Source organism: Hippopotamus amphibius, chromosome 11 (assembly GCF_030028045.1).
Source record: "Hippopotamus amphibius kiboko isolate mHipAmp2 chromosome 11, mHipAmp2.hap2, whole genome shotgun sequence".
Taxonomy (NCBI): domain Eukaryota; kingdom Metazoa; phylum Chordata; class Mammalia; order Artiodactyla; family Hippopotamidae; genus Hippopotamus; species Hippopotamus amphibius.
In genome coordinates, this window is record NC_080196.1 from 74,217,760 (window position 1) to 74,237,100 (window position 19,341).

At 43.1% G+C, this 19,341-nt stretch overlaps 1 protein-coding gene across 15 annotated transcripts in view; it reads left to right on the forward strand.

Moving 5' to 3' along the window:
* Positions 1-19,341, forward strand: part of TMEM241 (transmembrane protein 241) — a 108,731-nt gene that overhangs the window by 6,661 nt on the left and 82,729 nt on the right. For 11 of the 15 annotated variants that reach the window (XR_009048002.1, XR_009048003.1, XR_009048000.1 and 8 more), the window contains exons 3-4: positions 2,511-2,588; positions 16,432-16,513. Coding sequence is in view for 11 of the 15 variants with exons in the window: in XM_057699033.1 (XP_057555016.1) it covers positions 2,511-2,588; positions 16,432-16,513 (160 nt within the window). In the remaining 4 variants the exon portion in view is untranslated. Of the gene's footprint in view, positions 1-525; positions 611-2,510; positions 2,589-16,431; positions 16,514-19,341 lie in introns of those variants that run through there. The other 4 variants (XM_057699029.1, XM_057699027.1, XM_057699031.1 and 1 more) reach the window with 3 other exon arrangements.

Consider the following 19,341-nt stretch of genomic DNA (forward strand, 5'->3'; position numbering starts at 1 on the left):
TGGACGGTCTACAAATGCAAATATTTTTTTTAAAAAATCATTTTGTTACTGGAGTATCCCCAGTGCCTACATAGGAGGCGCATAGTGGGGCAGAGTAACTCGTACAAAAATTGATCGCATGCATACTATGTGCCAGTTGTAGACACGTGGGCTACTGCAGTGAAGAAAAGACAAATCCCTGCCCTCCCAGAGCCTCCTCGTCTCTTCTGCAGTTTACCTGCAGTGAAGAGTACCCTCTATCCAGTTGCCCAGCTCAGAAACCTGCATTATTCTTAATTTCTTTTCTTCCTTCACCCCAACGTCTAACCAACAACCACGACCTCTAAACATCTTTAGAGCCTGTCCACCTTCTTCATTGCCCCTTCCTGGGCCACCGTCATCTCTCAGATCACTCTAACAACTCCTGATTTGCTTCCTGACCCCTGGTCTTGCCTCTCTCAACAAGCATTCTCTCCCTTGGAAAGAGAGGGAACTTACCCCAAAGTAAATGTGACAGTATCGCTCCTGTGTTGCAGACCCTTCAGTGGGTCCCCGGTTTGAAGCCCCAGCTCCTTGACAATTGACATGGCCCTTCATGACCAGCCCCTGCCTCGAGTGCTCACATGCTAAGGTCAGGCCAAGTGAACTTCTCTAAGAAGCTTTGCTGGAGCTGTTGTCTCTCTCAACTGTGGGCCTTGGTCCTTTCTGGGCCTCCCGCTTTGAACAGGCTTCAGGCTTTTGCTCAAATTTACTTCCTCTAGGAAGACTTACCCAACCCCCTAGCCTGGATTAGCTGCCTCTGCTAGGGTGTTTTGTGCTACCTGGTACTTTTTCCATTAGGGCTTTATCACACTTTATTGTAATTATTGGTTAATTAGCTTACTTCCCACTAGACCAGGGTTTCTCTGCCTCAGCACTGTTGATACTTTGAGCTGGGTAACTCTTTGTTGTGGAGGGCTGTCTGACATGTCGACATGTCGTAAGGTGCTAGGCAGCATCCGGGTTTCTACTCATCAAGTGCAAGTAGCAACCCTTCCCCCGCCCCCCAGCTGTGACAACCAAAAATGTCTCCAGATACTGCCAAATGTCCCCTGGGGGGAAAACCCACATGATTGAGATCCACTGCTGTAGACCAAGCTGTGGGAGGACACGACCCATTTCTGTCCACTCTGCCTGGCGGGGTCATTGAAGGCTTCACAAGGGATAAAACCTGGATCTTGCAGGATGAGCCAGTGTCCACCAACACAGAGGAGATGGGAAGATGTTATGGGTCAAGAGGACTGCATGTGCAAACTCTAAGAAGTATGAAATGGCCTGGCACATTGTCGAGGCTGTGGCCTGTTCGGTGTGGCTGGAATGTGGCTGTCACCACAAATGCACAGGAGCTGACCCTGGCAAGGGGCGGCTGCAGGTCCCGGAAGGCTTGTGTGTCACACGCAAGTGACTTTTTCGTGTAGGCCAGGGTTCTCCACCGTTGTGTCCCAACACACAGGTGTGTTGTCATCACCTCCGAGGTGAGGTGTCTCAAGTCATAACTAAAAATAAGGTTTTGAAATTTATGAATGACTCATCAAAAATAGAGTAAAAGCAATTAGTGTGGAACAGGATCCAGTTATGCCTGTAGTACCTGTCACTCATTTGGCATTTTGCTGTGCTTTCCGCAGTGGGAGAGGGAGGAGTATCTGTCTTTCACCTGTGCTCCCCTATACCCTGCACATGAGGAGGTGTGTCTCATGTGGGCTTCGTGACCCTAAGTGTGTTGTGGCATAAAGAGGCTGAGGGCTGCTGCCTATGGCACCAGGAAGAATCAGCCGTCTTTAAAGCAAGCGAGGAGCACAATTAGGTTTGCGTTTTAGAACAAATCCTTTGGCTGCAGGTTAGAGAATGGGTGGTGCAGAGCAACTCTGAAGAGAGGGGGACTGGTTAGGGAACTGATGCTATGGTCTAGGTGTGGGATGATGAGAGTCTAAATTAGGCAGAGTGATAGAGGGGAAGGCTTTGGGTTTCAGAGAGGTTATGGGGATAAAGTCAATAGGATTTTGTAAGTAGATGAGGGAGGTGACAGCAGAAGGCTGGGATGACATCTAGGTTTCTGATTTGGCTGATTAGGGATAGTAGGAAACTGACCAGGATGGGGAGAGGGAAGTTCAAGGTAATGTTTTAGGCATGTTATCATCTGGAGCTTGTGGGGTATCGTGGTGGCCATATCCTGGTGAGAAAGGGGATTTGGGAATCAGTAGTGCAGAGGTCATGAAGAAGTGGTGGCTGTGGGTGAGATTGTTCAGGAAAAGTCTAGAATAAGAAGAGGAGCACATCGATGTCAGCACTGAGTAGCATAGCTGGACTCAGAATAGCAGAGGTTGAGAAGGACAGGTCTGAGAATTGGGATGATAATTAGGAGAAAGTGGGAGAAAGGAGTCGTAAGAAGGATCACATGTATATGTTTGTGTCACTCGACAGATCTGCTGGGGTGGATGGCGTTTGAGACCACGGCACTCTGTTAAATTCACACTGGCCCTTATCCTTTTCAGGTGGCAGACATTAATTGGTGGACTTCTGCTTCATGTGTCATGGAAACTGCGCTGGGTAGAGATCAACAGCAGTTCAAGGTAGAACCACCTCTACTGTGCTTGATTCATGACTCATACCCTGCTTCCTTGTGTATTATTTAACTTGTTCTGGTGTTACATTGGGAAACACGGATGTTTATTTGAGTTGTTTGATCTCTTAATTCCTTTCTAATCTTGAGATAAAATGATTTTATAATCAAATAGAACTCAAGCAGTGTTTTCCTGGTTAATAATGCCATTAATATAATATTAAAATAAATTGAGATTACAATTTATAATACCATATTAATTTGGCTTTGTTTTAGACCATAGGACCACTGTGAATAAGTTATTAAATCAGCTTTAAATTTGGGGGGTAAATTTTTTTATTTTATTTTTTTTAATTATAGACTGATATATTCAAATCTATTAAATTTTCTTTAGTCCATTTCAGTTATCATTTTTATTGAAGCTCAAATTACCACATCTTTTAAAAAAGTTTTAATTAATTAATTAATATTTTTTGTGGCTGTGTTGGGTCTTTGTTACTGCACACGGGCCTTTCTCTAGTTGCCGCGAGCAGGGCTACTCTTCGTTGCGGTGCTTGGGCTTCTCATTGCAATGGCTTTGCTTGTTGAGGAGCACAGTCTCTAGGCATGTGGGCCTCAGTGGTTGTGGTGCATGGGCTTAGTTGCTCTGCAGCAAGTGGGATCTTCCTAGGCTAGGGGTCGAACCCATGTCCCCTGCATTGGCAAGTGGATTCTTAACCACTGCACCACCAGGGAAGGCCCTGGGTAAAATTTTAATTTGAAATTATTTCCTGCCTGCAGAAAAGTTAGAAGTAGTACGAAGAAGTCCCATATCCTTTATTCAGATTCCCCAATTATTATTTCAGCTTGCTTCTTTTATTTTCTCTTGGTATGTACATACATATGTGTATATATGTAATTTTTTCTGAATTATTTGAAGGTAAGTTGCAGATTTTCTTTACTTCTAAATTGTTGAGCATGTATCTCCTAAGAGCAAGGATGTTCTCTTAAATAACTACAGTAGTTATCAAATTGAGGAAATTAACATCAGTACAATACTATTATCTCATCTATAGACCAATTCGTATTTTGTCAGTTTTCTCAATAATGTTCTTTATAACCCTCTCCACAGAAATTCTGATTCAGGGCCTGATTCAGATCACACATTGTTATTGTGATTCTGTTAAGACCGCTTTTCAAATAGATTTAAGAGAAATGTCAAAGACCATGACATTTTTCAACCAAAATTATAGTGTGAATTGGCTATCTAGTCCTCCTGCCTCACCCAAATAAATCCTCATGATTCTTTGAGAACATCATGCTTTGCCTGAAATGATGGCACAAAATGAAAAGAAAATGAAGTCAAGGTTTAGGTGAGTAAAGTAAACATCCCGACTGAATGACCAGGTCAAGTCGTTTGCCTTGTGGCCCAGGATCTGCCTAACTTCTCCGTGAATCAGGTTAACTGTTTCATTGCTAAGTCATCCCTTGGCTTGGCCCTCTGGAGAAGCTTTGAGAATGAGACCAGTATAAATATTAATAATTTTGGCTGCTCCTGAAAATATATGACTGGAGAGCAAAACTCTGGTATGAAGAGGTTTGACAAGGGAGAGGCCCTGGGACCTTGGGTGTGGATTAATTTCCCTGATCCTATTACATCACAGTCCATGTTCTAAAAGAGTATCCCGCACGAGATGCTTAGCTAATCCAAAGGAGTAGTTCGTTAAATCATAATTTTGCATTTCCATAGTAGAGTGTCCAAGGCTTGATAAAATACAGATACTTTTGGAATTTTATACGTGAACTTAAGCACAGATCTTACTTTATCCTCCGTTGTTATGGTGGATAGTTCAGTGAGAACTGGGTTTTCATTCAAGCAAATAGGGACCCTGAATTCACAAGGCCTGCGATAGTTCTAAGATTTAGTTAAATAATGAAGCGGTTTTTTCTCCAAGTAGTTGGATGTTTTCCTCCACAGAAGCAAGAGAATTAGCTGTCAGATTCTGGACTGGAGTCCCCTGGTGCTGACCAACACGAGTCTTGCCCTGTTCCTGACTGTGATTATCTTATAATTTCTGGTGTGAATTATTTACTTGTTCACAATGGCCGTTTAAACATTACGTTAGTCTTATTTCCTTAAAAGCAATGCCATTATTCATACTTAAACATGTTTTTTGCATGTAAAATATACATAACATAAAATTTACCATTTTAAAACAGTTTTAAGTTTACAATTCAGTGGTATTAAGTATTGTGCAACCATTACCACCATCCAATTCCAGAACTTGTCACCATTCCAAACAGAAACTCTGTACCCATTAAACGATAGCTCCTTTCTCCCCACCCCCACCCCCCAGCCCCTGGTAAAGCTGTTATGCTTTCTGTCTCTATGACTTTACCTACTCTAGGTACCTTCTTTAAATGGAATCATACAGTATTTGTCCTTTTGTCACTGGTTTATTTCACTTGGCATAATGTCTGCAAGCTTCATCTATGTTGAAGCATGTGTCAGGATTTCCTTCCCTTTTAAGGCTGGATAATATTCCATTGCGTGTGTAGACTACATTCTGTTTATATACCACACTGTATACCACATTTCGTTATCCATTCATCCATTGATGGAATTCTTCATATTTTTATTGTTTTTTGTGGGCTGGGAGGGGGAATGACTAGTAGAACCGGATGAAGTCAAAGATGCTCAAGATGCTTTTCCTGGAAGAAGTGGTCTTTGACAGAGAAGTTTGAGACCCACTAGACACCGTTGTCCCTTTCACGCGCATGGTGCTAGGTGCCACTCATCTCAGAAGAGTCATAATCATCCCTTTTTAGTCCCCTTGCTAAATCTCCCAGAGACTTTTTCACCTCCATCCCTTGGACTTCCTTAGGTGGTTTCACAGCCACGCACATGTCAGCTCAATTAAGCTTCTTGTCAGAGATTCTAGTGTCTTCGTTTGTAGCGGGCCTTGTGGTCAACTACTGCCATCACAGCTCAGGATTTCCATTTACCACGGGCCCTGGGCAAAGGGGTGTTACCAGGTAGCCAGGAGCAAGGACCCAGCCCCTGTGCTCCTTCGTGTGTGCCTGGGCTGGGTTTGTGTTTGCTGTGGCTGCTGTTTCCTACTGGGCCTGGCTTTCCAGTGGTGTCATTAGAGAACCAAAGTCCAGCTTTGCTGTGTGACTGTGTACCTGTGCAGAGATAGCAGAGGTCGGGCTCTACTAAAAATGGAAACAATAGCTGGAAGACAGTTTGGAGTCCACGATGACATCATGGAGCGGGGGTTATAATGATGGGGCTGTAGGGTGGACCCCAAATTGGTCCTTAATAGCATATGCTGTAGGGAGCTCATTTAGACTGTCCTTGTAGCCTGGAGCACAGCAGAATCCCAGATTCCCTTGCAAACAAGTTGCAGAACCTGGCCCCATGTTTCTTACATTGCAAAGAGGCCATATGTGCTGTGTTGGTCAGCCTCTGGCCATGTCATGTAGTGACTCCACCAAGTGACCTGATGGAATCATTCTCTTCCCAGGGTGTTTGCCTAGCAGTCAGTTGTCATCACCAGGTGTTGAATGATGCCCTGGAAGCCTCTGTCTTGGGAAGGGTAGTGCTGGTTTTCAGTCACAGACTTGTCATTACATGGTGGCTACTGCTGTTGCTAAGCCTTTGCATTGAAGTGATTTTTCTAGTAGATGTTGGAAGTCCTGTGCTGAAAGCTTTCTGTATTTCCAAAACGTGATCCTAAACAACATGGTGATCTGTTTCAGCTGACCGGAAGTCTGGCAGCCCAGGGAGACCGTGTCACTCTGTTAGATTCTAGAACCATCGCAGGGCAGACTTAGGCATGATTTCATCGGAGACTTTAGATGCCATCTCCTGGCTCTTGTGTTACCAGGCTGCATGTTTAAATAAAAGCATTTTGAAAGTCATCTTTAACCTACTTGTCACTTTTTCTCCATTATACATATGAGAGAAAATTTTTGACTCTCAAGGCTTTCAAGTATGAGAAATTCTAAGTTAAAGAAACCTACATTGTATGGGACTTCCCTGGTGGTCCAGTGGTTAGAACTCCGGGCTCCTAGTGCAGGGGGCCCAGGATTGATCCCTGGTTGGGGAACTAGATCCCACATGCCTCAACAAAGACCTAGTGCAGCCAAATAAAAATAAATAAATAAATATTTTTTAAAAAACCCTGTGCCATAATACCTTTGTGACCAGAGATTTCTAATGGATGAAGAATAGCCCATCCCTTAATTTTCCACTGAGAGTCTTTGCTAGAGAATCACAACAAATATCTTTGATAAAACCTGCAAATTCACTCAGCCCTGTCCCTAAAGAAGTGAACAGCAAGACCATCATTAGGGTCAAGATTGTACTTTTTTAAAATTATTGATTATTTATTGGTTTTTGAGTGAGCTAGCCCACCTTTATCAAAGCTGCTGGTGGTTGGAGTTTCCTAAATCATGTTGTAATGTATTAATATTTCATTTTGAGAGACTCTGGTAGTTCTCTAAGAAGTCATCTTTGCTCACAGAGGAAAGTTAGCACTCAAATTCATGTGATTTTGGTATTCTTCCCTGTTGTTTTCTCTCCAGAGGAAAGCTTTACATATATACATATGTTGACATTACTTTTGGGGGGATAATAAAGCCAACTTTCAAAACTTCCTCAGGAAACATTCTGAGAGCCACCAAAAGGATAAAATAGTGAATAAAATCTGATTGATGTTGATGTGGTGATTGGGGTGGTCCCCGGGGGGAGTCCAGGAGGACAGCAATGGCGAAAGGACAGGATGTTTTTGAAGTATCAGCTTTATTGAAGTATCATTTGCAAATAAAATTTTAAGATATTTAAAGTGAGCACTGTGGTGAGTTGATATACATGGACATTGTGCAAGAGTCTCACCATCTAGCTAACGAACACATCCATCACATCACATATTTATCTTTTTTTTTTTTTTGGTGAGAACATTTAAATTCTAGTCTCTTAGCAAATTTCAGTTGTGCAGTACAGTGTGATCAGCCGTAGTCACCATGTTATACAGCAGACCCTCATAGGATCTAATTCATCATTCATGAGTAATCAATATACATTATTTGTCTTGTAGCTGAAAGTTTGTGCCCTTTTACCAAACTCTCCCTGCTCCTCCTACCCCACCTCCCAGTTGCTGACAATAACTTTTCTACTCTGTTTCTGTAAGTTCGACTTTTTAAAAGAAGATTCCACGCATAAGTGATACTATGTAGTATTGGTCTTTCTCAGGATGGGATTTTTTGACCTCTGACACCTGCAGGTCATGCCCATGCCACTCAATGCATAGGAAACTGCTAAACTCACGATGTATTATAGACACACTGCATGTGGCTGTCACTCTGAGTCCATACAGCCCTTTCTGGCCTTTTAAGTCCGTGGTGTAAAAGGTAAACCTCCTCAGACTGAGATCAAAGGCGTTATGTCTTACACATTAGCTTTGATTTGCAGTCCCTTGTGGACTGTGCACGGGCAAGGTGCTTGTACTGGGTTTTCTTTCTTTCTCACATCTTTTACAGATGACATGTGTACCTCTTCTATCCTGCTTCACTTATTACTTGGGGACCTGGTGGCCTATATTTCTTTATGGGAGCATATTTCTTAGTAGGGACATCTCCTCTATTCTGTGCCGTCCCTGCTGTCGTTCTCCTAAGGGCCACTTAGCTGCACATCCAGCCTTGGTCCTCCCAGGCGAGGGGTGAGTTGCCCAAGTGTACCTCAGCTCAAAAGTTCCAGATGTTGGGACCCAAGCACCTTTACTTTAAATCAGGGGTCGGCAAACAAGAGCCAGAGACTGGATGTTTTAGGATGCAGTCTCTGTCACAACTACTCGACTCTGCTTTTGTAACAGGAAAGCAGCTATAGACAATGTAAAGGATAGGTGTGGCTGTGTGCCAATAATATCCTATTTTCAACAACAGGCAGCAGGTGGGATTTGTCCCGCGGGCCCCTGTTTGCAGACCCCAGTTCTAAGTTATCCTCTGTGAGAAACAGTGTCATCACAGGGTTCTAAGGTTCAAGTAATATTAGGGCTGGACTTTGTCAAGGGAGTATGGCCCTCTTTGAGTTGGGAAGAGACTAAGGGATGAAGGAGAAAGAATAGGAAGAAGTAGGGAGGAAAGGGAGTAAGACCCTTTGAGGACCATATTCACCAGTAATGTACCAAAAAGGTGAAATCAGGCATCTTCTATAAGTAGGAAGTTAATATATGCAGAAGTCCTTGTAAGCTGTAAAGCAAATATTGATTTTACAGTTATAAGGTATATTTCTGTTTTAGGCAATGCCAATCAATAGTCAACATATCAACTCTGGTATCTTGGTCATGTGTTATTTTCATGGTTGGAAACTGCTTTTAGGTCACTAGGTGTCAGTATAACGTTGAGGATTTTCAAGAATTCAGCTCAAGGATCCCGCTAGGCTCCCAGGAACAGATAAACTGAGTGTTTTCAGGAAGCAGATGTTCCCTCAATATTTGAAAAACAAGTGATTTAATTTAATTAGCCTTCATCTCAATAACAACAGTTTTACGATTCATGCCAACAGACTATTGTTAGCTTCTTGCAAAATGCTTTATTCATCAGGGTTGTTAGTGACAGTAGAGTGTGTGCAAGCAGAAAACGAAAAGTACACGATGCAAAGAAGATGCACCATTTGTGTTTGTAAATCAATTTGTGTTTGTAAGTCACATAGGAAAAATTGCATATCCCCAGTATTTTCCAAGCAGACCCTGTAGCAAATAGTCCTTCAATAGAGTACAGTCTGCAATCTTTCCCCCAAGGAGTTCTTCCTGCGCGCGTGGGCACACGTGCGCGCGCACACACACACACACACACACGCACGCACGCACGCGCGCACACACACACACACACACACACTCCCTGGCTCAGCAGCTCCCCAGAGGCCCTCACCCCACAGAGACTGCTTGGTCCTCCTCAGAATTTAATCCCATCTTGCCTCCTCTGATGGCACATAGAACAAGGTAAGAATAAACCAGCACAGGACGCGCGATGGTGCCACCTTATGGATTAAAGGTGGAGAGGAGGTGCCTTAGTAGTTGTGCCTTGTTTGTTCCTAATGTGCAGGCCGTTGGGTGTCTCAGAATCATGCAGCGTTAGAGCTGCCAAGGAGTGTCCTAGTCAGCTCAGGCTGCTGTCACAAAAGAGCGTGGGCTGGGTGGCTTACCCGACAGACATTTATTTCTCACAGTTCTGGAGGCTGGAAAGTCCAAGATCAGGGTACCAGTGTGGTTGGTTTCTGGTGAGGGTCTCTTCTGGGTTAACAGATGTCTGCTTTGTTCCTATATCTTTACATGATGGTAGAGTGGGGGTGGGGGGGGAGACTGAGCAAAGAGGAGAGAGGAGGCATGCCCCCTTGTGTTTCTTCTTACAGAGGCACTAATCCCATCATGAGGGCTCCACCCTCATGACCTGATTACCTCCCAAGGGTGTTTATATATTACCTCCAAATATATTACCTCCAATACCCTCACACTAGGGGTTAGAGTTTCAACATATGAATCTTGGGAGGACATAAACATGCAGTTCATAGCAGAGAATGAGTCAGTATAAAGTCTCTGGAAGGCAATTTTGTAACCAGTTACAAACTTTAATGTGTGTATCTTTGAACAGCAATTCCACTTAGGGAAATGTATTCTGAATATTGTGAAAATATCATGCATACGAGAAGGGAATATATTCAAGGATAATCATTACTGCATTAGAATAGTAAAAACCTAGGCTAAACATAAATATCCAGCAGTAGCATAGTATAATTATTAATAAATTGGGGATGACTTTTTTGACATGGAAAGATGTTAAGCAGGTTATAAAACAACCTGTACAGTTGGATCCCTTTTTTTAAAATAAATTTATTTATTTATTTTATTTATTTATTGGCTGCGTTGGGTCTTCGTTGCTGCACACGGGCTTCCTCTAGTTGCTGCGAACGGGGGCTACTCTTCATTGTGGTGCACAGGCTTCTCATTGTAGTGGCTTCTCTTGTTGTGGAACACGGACCCTAGGCACATGGGCTTCAATAGTTGCGGTACATGGGCTCAATAGTTGTGGCTCGCGGGCTCTAGAGCACAGGCTCAATAGTTGTGGCGGGCGCACGGGCTTGGTTGCTCCATGGCATGTGGAATCTTCCCAGAGCAGGGCTCGAACCCGTGTCCCCTGCATTGGCAGGTGGATTCTTAACCACTGTGCCACCTAGGAAGTCCTGGATCCCATTTTTGTTGAAGTGTTCATATATGTGCATATGGGTGCTGTTTGGAAGATGTAACAAGGTATTAGCAATGCTTGTCTTTGGGTGGTAGGATTGTAATTATTACATTTTTCTTGATAATCTGTGTTTTCAAAATTTTCTAACATAGAAGGCACTGCTTTTTAATACGAAAAAGATAAATTATTATTGGAAACAAAATAACTGCCTCCATTCCAAGTTTCTAAGTTCATGTCTATTGAAGAAAAACATGCTTGTTTTTTAATGCAGTTAGTTTTTTGTTGTTACAGTTATAGATTATAAGATGATTGTTATAAATGTTTATTGAATTTGAAATGGTTAGCATTCCTGCATTGGGGCCATTTCAAAGAGGTAGATGGCAGGATATAGGAATTTTTTGCTTTCATCCCTGCCTTTGAAAACCAAGTAGCTGTAAGCACCAGCGATTCTGTTCAGGGCAAAGTCTCAGAATGGCTTGAGAAAAGCAGAGGAAGAAATGTGAATTAGGGTCATGACTGCAGTTTCCTGATGTATCTTGTTGCTTCGTACCAAACTAGCAAGAGAAGAGAAAACTTTTTTTTTAAGTTACAAACACAATCAATGGTGATTCATTCAACAAATGTTTGACTGTTTACTGTATATGCCAGGTATTGTGTTAGGTGTAGGTTGTGCACAACAAACAAAACAGACAAAAATGCCCTCATAGAGCTACATTTTAATTGATACAGACAAACAAGAAACAAATAAAAACTTAAGTGGATGATGTGATAGGTGTAGAGAAAATAGAGCTGGGTGAGTTGATAGTGTGTTTTTGCGTGTGCCTGAGCATGGGCCAGTGGGTGGGCATTGTTATTTTATGTAGGATGGGTAAGAAGGACTCAAGGATAGGATGACTTTTGAGCAGAGATTTTGAATACGTGAAGGAGTGAACCATGCAGGGATCTGGGGGGAGAGGGCTCCAGGCTGAAGAATATTTGATGATCAACAGTGAGGCTGATCAGGGGAACTTCCCTGGTGGTGCAGTGGTTAAGAATCTATCTGGCAATGCAGGGGACACCAGTTTGATCCCTGGTTGGGGAACTAAGATCCCAAATGCCGTGGGGCAACTAAGCCCACGTGCCGCGCACCGTAATGAAAGATCTGGTATGCTGCAATTAAGACCTGATGCAGCCAAAAATAAATAACTAAATAAAACAAAACACCCCCCCCAAAAAACAATGAAGTCAATGCAGTTTTATTCCACTTGTAAATGTAAACATCATTGTGGATATCTTTAAACACCTCGACAACAACAGTAAATAATAAAATAAGTGTAGCCAAGTATCTTCCAGAAAGATACCAATTTATACCCCAGAGCAGTATATGAAGGCATTCATTTTATGACCCCCATATTAGATACTTCCTTTAAAAATTGCTAGTTTCTTAGGCAAAACTTGGCATGTCATTATTTTATTTTAATGTTCTTTTAGTATAGGGGAGGTTGAATAACTTTTCACATGTTTATTGACCATTTGTATTTCGCGCGCGCGTGTGTGTGTGTGTGTGTGAGAGAGAGAGAGAGATAGACAAACAGACAGAAGAAGAGAGAAAATGACCTATTTTTTTCCTTTGTTTCTCTTTTTTCTTTTGAGGAGTTGGTTTTTTTCTTATTGATTTGTAAGCACTCTTTATACATCAAGGATATTAAACGCCAACCTCTTTTATTTGTTGCCAATATTTTCCCTGGTTTGTTAAGCATCTTTTCATTTTCTTTATGGTGTTTTTGGCCATGTTACGTAGGTGGATCTGTCAGTCTTTCCTAGTGGCAAGCAGAACATTTATTGAGTGTTGTTTTCAGTGTGCCACGTGCCACCCCAAGTGCTGCATATTCATTCTCTTAGCTAATTGACTCAGTAGCCTTCTGAGTATTCTTAACCCCATTTTATAAAGGAAAAAACTGAGCTCTCACTGCAAACTAGCTTTAGAGTTGGGATATGAATCAACTAGCTTTAGAGTTGGATATAAACCTTCTAAATAGGAAGGTCTGCCTGACCACATTCTTTCTACTACACAGAGCCTCCTGCTCTATACTTGTGGATCCTTCCTGCCCCCACCTCTAGGTGACCTAGATGACCCCGAGATGACCCCAATCCTAGATGCCCTGAGCTAGAAGAAAGGGCACAGTCCAGGGACATGTGTGAAGTTTGTCCATCCCTTAGAGCTGTTGGTTAAATCCCTTAAGCTGCTGGAATATTCCTTGGGAGTGAAGAGAGCTAATTATAATTTCCAAAGATTTGGGCAGCCATGTGAACATTATAAGATTATAGTCTCCAGTGCCCAGAACCAGGTACGATTTCCATCACTTATTGCTATATCTTCTAAGGAAAGAATCCTCAGTTTTAGCAGAGCTAACTAGGATGTCAAAATCAGTTTCCTTTCTTCCTGAAGAAAGGATTTTAAAGAAATACTTCAAGAGATGGCAAAAACACCAAGAAGCACCACCCTTGTAGCTCGTGTCTTCACCTTGTCTACACACTGCCCGGAAGAGAATGGAAAATGCAGTCGTCGTGACTTTTCTCTGCCCTGGTAGCTGTTGAAAGGTCTGGGCCTCCGTGTTGTGAGAGCGCCCTTATAGCTGTGGAAACCCTGGAGGCCGGAGATCCAAGTTCTGATTCCTAGAGCAGCCTGTGTATATTTTTTCTGGTTGAAGTTCTTTCTTTCTTTTTTTCTTTCTTCGCTGTATTGGGTCTTTGTTGCTGCATGTGGGCTTTCTCTAATTGTGGCAAGTGGGGGCTACTCTTGGTTGCTCTGCGTGGGCTTCTCATTGTGTTGGCTTCTCTCTTGTTGTGGAGCATGGGCTCTAGGTGCACGGGCTTCAGTAGTTGGGGCACACGGGCTTAGTTGCTCCGTGGCATGTGGGATCTTCCCGGCCCAGGGATTGGACCCGTGTCCCCTGCATTGGCAGGTGGATTCTTAATCACCGTGCCACCAGGGAAGTCACCCCCACCCCCTGCCTTTTTTTTTTTAACAACGAAAAGAAACATGTTTTATTGAGAGAAAAATTCTACTTTAGTAGTTAAGATATAGAGGAAAATTTAGTCAGACCTTGTGCCACACGCACAAGGTACTTACAGAGATGGAATTTTTGGGGGGGCTTAATATAACACAAATTTACTGTCTTACAGTCTGGAGTTCAGAAGTCCAAAATGGTGTCACTGGGATAAAAAGTCTTTGACTGTAAAGAATTAGGAAATTTTAGGAAAATTTTCCTGCATTTTTTTATGCTACAAAACTTTGCCGTACATCTTAACTTTTGAAAGGTCCCAATTCCGTTTCAGAATCTGATAAAAATTTTTCCACAGAAAAGTGTCTATTTATTCACGTCTTCTAATTTTGCCTAAACTTTCTTTTTGAAGTTATTTCTTTGTGTTTTAGGGTGGAGGGGTTAAAATACAAGATGTTCTCTGGCACTGTTTTCTTTCCCTCACGTCCGTGGCCGTTCAGATACCCTGATGTCTCCTGGAGTATACGAGTGGGCAGGAGTTTGCCTTGCTTAGGAGAGGGTGGAGCACACGTGCCTGGGGCCTCACTGACCTTCTAAGCCCAAGTGCTGGGCCTGCCGCCACTGGACCAGCCGCTCTTTCACCCCGCGCACGCCTTCCTTCCTTCCTCCTCACGCTCCCCCCAGTACATTCTCTGGGCTTCCTTCTAGGGCACAGCAGGCCACGGGCCTTGGCCCTTAATATCTCATGGGAAAGCCTTCTCCTTGAAGAGTAGCTGTTGGTCGATGTTCGCTTGGCCCATCAGGATGGTGGCTGGCATTTCCATTCTCCGTTCACCTTTTGGTTAGAAGTACAGACGTCCACGATCACAGCAGGACAAGTAATAGCAGAATGTTCCTCAGATAACTAGCTGCTTGGTCTGCTACCAGAGCAAAATCATGTTGTGTTTGCAGCGTATTTGTTTATATGTCAGTGACTCCCATTAGATTATGAGATCCTTGAGGGTGAAATATGAGATATGGTTAAAAGCAAGGTTTTAAGTCAGACAGACCTGAATTCAAATTGTGGCTTTGCCATTACCAGCTCTTCTGACCATAGACAAATTACTTCAACTCTTTGTGTCTTGATTTCCTCATCTGCACAATGGGGGTAATAATAATAATAACAACAATAATAATAATTTCCTTGTGAGATTGTTGTGCAGATTTATTTTATTATTTCTTTGTTCATTTATTTTTAATATTTAAATTTTTGGGCCACTCCACTCGGCTTGCAGGATCTCAGCTCCCTGACTAGGGATTGAACCTGGGCCATGGCAGTGAAAGCCTGGAATCCTAACCACTAGGAAACCAGGGAACTCCCACAGATTTTACAAAGATTACAGTGTAGAAAACATTTAGCACAGTGCCTGGTTTGTAGCAAGGGCTCAAAAAACATCAGTGGTGATGCTGCTGTTAATATTAACTCTGGTGCTGTGAACACCTGGCAAGTTGCTGTGAGTTTCGGCTGAGTGACTCTATACAGGAAGTAGGGTTCAAAGGCCTTATTTGAGATTAGAAACATTTTCATGCCTGTTCCCTGGAAAGTTGTACAAAAGCAGGTCTGGTGATAGAGTGCCTGCCCATGTTAATAAAATTAACAAAGAACATTTCTTGAACAGGCGCCATCCCAGGAGAGCAGTTCATTGAGTTGCTTGGGATTATTATGTTATATGCTGCTGGAATGGTTTCATTAATTGATATTTATTATTAGAATGACTCTGGGAACTTGAATTAGCAAACCAAATGCATTTGTAACTGATGGGGGAGGCCAGTTGCACCCTCAGTGATGTGTACTCTGTGGAAAGACTGGGATTTTGCTTTTCTTGAGGAGAGGGAGATTCCAAACTGTGTTGAAAAAGCAGTTCTTGGGAATCCCCTGGTGGTCCTGTGGTGAGGACCTGGCGCTTTCACTGCCAAGGGCCCGGGTTTGATCGCTGGTCAGGGAACTACGATCCTGCAAGCTGCGCGGTATGGCCAAAAAAAAAAAAGAAAAAAAAGAAGAAAAAAGAAAAAGAAAAAGCAGTTCTTGGTGTGGCCACAATGGAATCAAAGAAACGCGCCCTTGAGCAGACCTTGGAGATTACCTGAACTGACACCCCAGGTTACTGGTAGAGGCTCAGCACATGATCACCCAGCTCAAGGTCAAGCACTCTTTTCAATTCCATCCTTCATGCTGTGGTTCCTTTTGTTGTGGTTCCATGGAGCTGTTTGGTCCACTGCCTACGTAAATTGCCTTTTAAAAATTTTTAAATAATTCGGCATAGGTTCAAAGCCTCCAGTTACTTAAATCCCAAAGAATAACCTTCACTGCACCTTAAAAAAAAATCAGACCTGTTCTCTCTGCCAAACTGCAGGAAGCCTTTTCTGTCTCCAGCTCGTCTGTGCCTGATTGTGGGATCAGTAATGCCACGTCGTTGGCTGTAGGCAAGATGGCTTGGTCGGCCTCCATCCTTCTCAATGATACAGACCGTGTTGTGCTTCACAAGTCACCTGGGGATGTTTAGACAACCATGGTGCTGTATTTGGTGTATGGGAGGGCCATACCTTCCAGCGAGGTCTTTTGGATGTAAAGTGACAGAAGTATTATGGCCCCTTTCCTTTTTCCAGATCTGATGTTTTGACATGGCTTCCTGCTTCGGTGCTGTTTGTGGGTATCATCTATGCTGGTTCCAGAGCACTGTCCAGACTGGTAAGTGTTAGAGGTTTAGGGGCGACAGTTCCTTTCTCTTCTTCTGCTTTGCCTTTAACTTTGTTGTGCTTTGGATCAATAGGGGACAAAGCATCTGTTTTAATGATGGTACAGCTAGCTTAGAGGACAAGTCTTGCGGCTGAGGCCAACGTGGAGCCTTTTACCCCACTCTCCTTGAATTGAAGATAACCAGATAACAGGGAAGAACTAACTGCTCTGCATGAAATCAGCCCGTCCTTGGGAGCAGGGAGGATGGGCTCAGCCTGCTCCTTACCTCCGGGGACCGTGACCCTGCCCATGGGTAATGCAGCTTGGGTGGGCTGGGCTTAGTCGTGGGTGAGCACACTTGGCACGGAATTGGTGCCCAGTACACGGGGACACTAGTGAAACAAGTGTTCCTTCTGTCCTCCCACCCAGCCCCCAGGACTGAGCTCCTCAAAGGAGGGTACTGTGAGGAACAGAGTTCTTCCAGTTGCATTATATATTATATGGAACTCCAAAAATTTAGTTATTTTGCCACCAAAGGAGAATCCATAAGTACCACCATTGACCAGAGACTCAGAACATGGCTTAAAAATCAGGAAAGGTTTTATGCCCTAACTGCTGTTTTTATATATCAAAAGATGATTGTATTCCAATGTTTGAAAAAATGCGAAATTTCCAAACAATTTAGTCTTTTAATGTAAACTTTGTTGTTGTGTTGGCCCCTTAGGTCTCAGATGTGAAAACAGTAAAAACAAAATCTGCCTCGCTGGATAATAACAGTATTGTTAGGACAACTCCAGAGTTGCAAAATAGTGGTTGAGAATTAATAGTGGTCATTTCTAAATTAAATCACCAACTTTCTTTCATGATTCAGAAGCTTGAGTAGAGGGGATGATGTGTACGGATGGGGGAGAAGATAGCCTGGGTGACCTAAGAAGTGAGGCATAGAGCACGTTGGTGCTGAGCCCAGAAGAGGGGCCCAGGCTGGCTCTCCGCTGCCGCTCTTCATGCTGTTTGAGTCTGCGGCCTCACTTTACGCTCTCTGGCCTGCAGGTGGAGCGTCCTCTCCTACAGCAGAGGATAGGTTTGATTGAAAAACAAACAAAACAATCGGTTGTCATACAAAAGCTTTTAAAATTTTTTGTAGGCTCTGGATAGTTATGGATGCCAGAATTTTGAAGTTTGAATAAGTAAGGTGTTGTGCTAATAATGATAATAATTTTTTATTTGTACAGTACTTTTCCATATGTCTCCAGAGTCATGTCCTTTGTATCTTTCTATGTGATTCTCACAGTCACCTAACAGGTGAGGCAGATGTTAATCACCTGACAGAGCAAGGAACTTGCGTATGGGAAGTCTTGATAACCTGTCTTTAGTCCCAGGTAATGGCAGCTCTTTTGACTCCCTACCTTTTGCCTTTTCAGATTTGTCTCTTTAGGATCAATGCGTATGGACTTCAGGATGAGCCCAGGGCATAGTAGTCATGCATAACTTGAGACTCTTTTCGTTGCAAGTGTTAGAAAGCTCACCAACTGGTCTAAGCAAGAGGGAAATTTCCTGGTTCATGTTAATGAAAAGTCATAGTGTAGAAACTGCTTCAGGTGTGGCTTGATCCAGAGGTTCCAATAACCTACTCAGAATCCAGCTTCTGTCTCTCTTTCAGTTCTGCTCTCTCTCTTTGCTTCATTTTACAGCCAGGCTCTCACATCATGGGTGTTGTTGACTCCAGGCTCACATCCTCACAACTTCAAGTCTAATGGAAAAAGACTGTCTTCCTTGTAGCTTCTGCATGAGTCCCAAGATTCACTCTGATTGCATTAGTCAGGGCCACTGCCCGTCCCAGGTCTAAAAGCTAACCAGAGTGGAGTTATGCCAATTGACTGGTCCTAGATCATGACTTCTCTGAACTATTCACTGTGACTAGAGAGACTCAGAGCACTGTTTGGTCAACTCCGGTCATACAAGATACCCACCCGGACCCATAGACTGAGAAAAGATGAGGCATGTCTTCAAAATTGGGGTGCTTTACCTAAGGAAGGGATAAGGAGACTAGGTAGCCAAAAACCCCTCAAAAGTTCATTGTAAATGTCAGTCTAGTACGTCTCAGGCAGATGGAGAGTTCTGTAACCTGGAACAATGCTTCTCGAAGTGTGGTCCACAGGCAGTGACAACCTGTGAGCTCTTTGTTACCTGTCCTTAAGGAGATTATGCCAGAGTGAACATCAAGCTTGGCACTAAACACACTGATTAGATGAGCTTACATCTTTTTTTTCATAGCAGGACTTTTTGAAGAAGAAAGCAGTGCACTGACTTACATTCTGTGCAAGCTCCTTGTCTTCTGGGGGGGCCGCATGTGAGTGGCCATGGCCTAGAGCACAGGCTTCTTTCATAGGCAAGAAAGAAGCTGCTGCAGTTCAAGCTGAGCAAAGGGAAACAACCCCAAACCAAATACATCCAGTTAGAGTGGGAGGAGGACAGAAAAAGATATTATTATTGTTTTTTTAGTGAAATAACTCAACCCAGCATCTTTTCTTTGTTTTCTGAGTTTTTTGTTTTTACATAGTTGCTTAAAAATTTACAGAGTGGATGAAACACGAAGCACTTGTACAGCTTGTGTTAGATGGAAAACAGGCATCAATATGCTGGTGCCAAGCTGTCAGTTTCGTGAATTCACAAAGAACTGGGGGAAAAGTGCTCAGTTAAAATCCGTGGGTGTGTCATTATGCAAAACACTTACGAAGTTGCTCTGCTCCATAAAGCCCTCCTTTATCCGACAAGACTCTGAAGCTGTTCTTCTGATGTGCGACTCCTGAGAGGAGGCTGGTTTAACTTGGCAAAGGCAG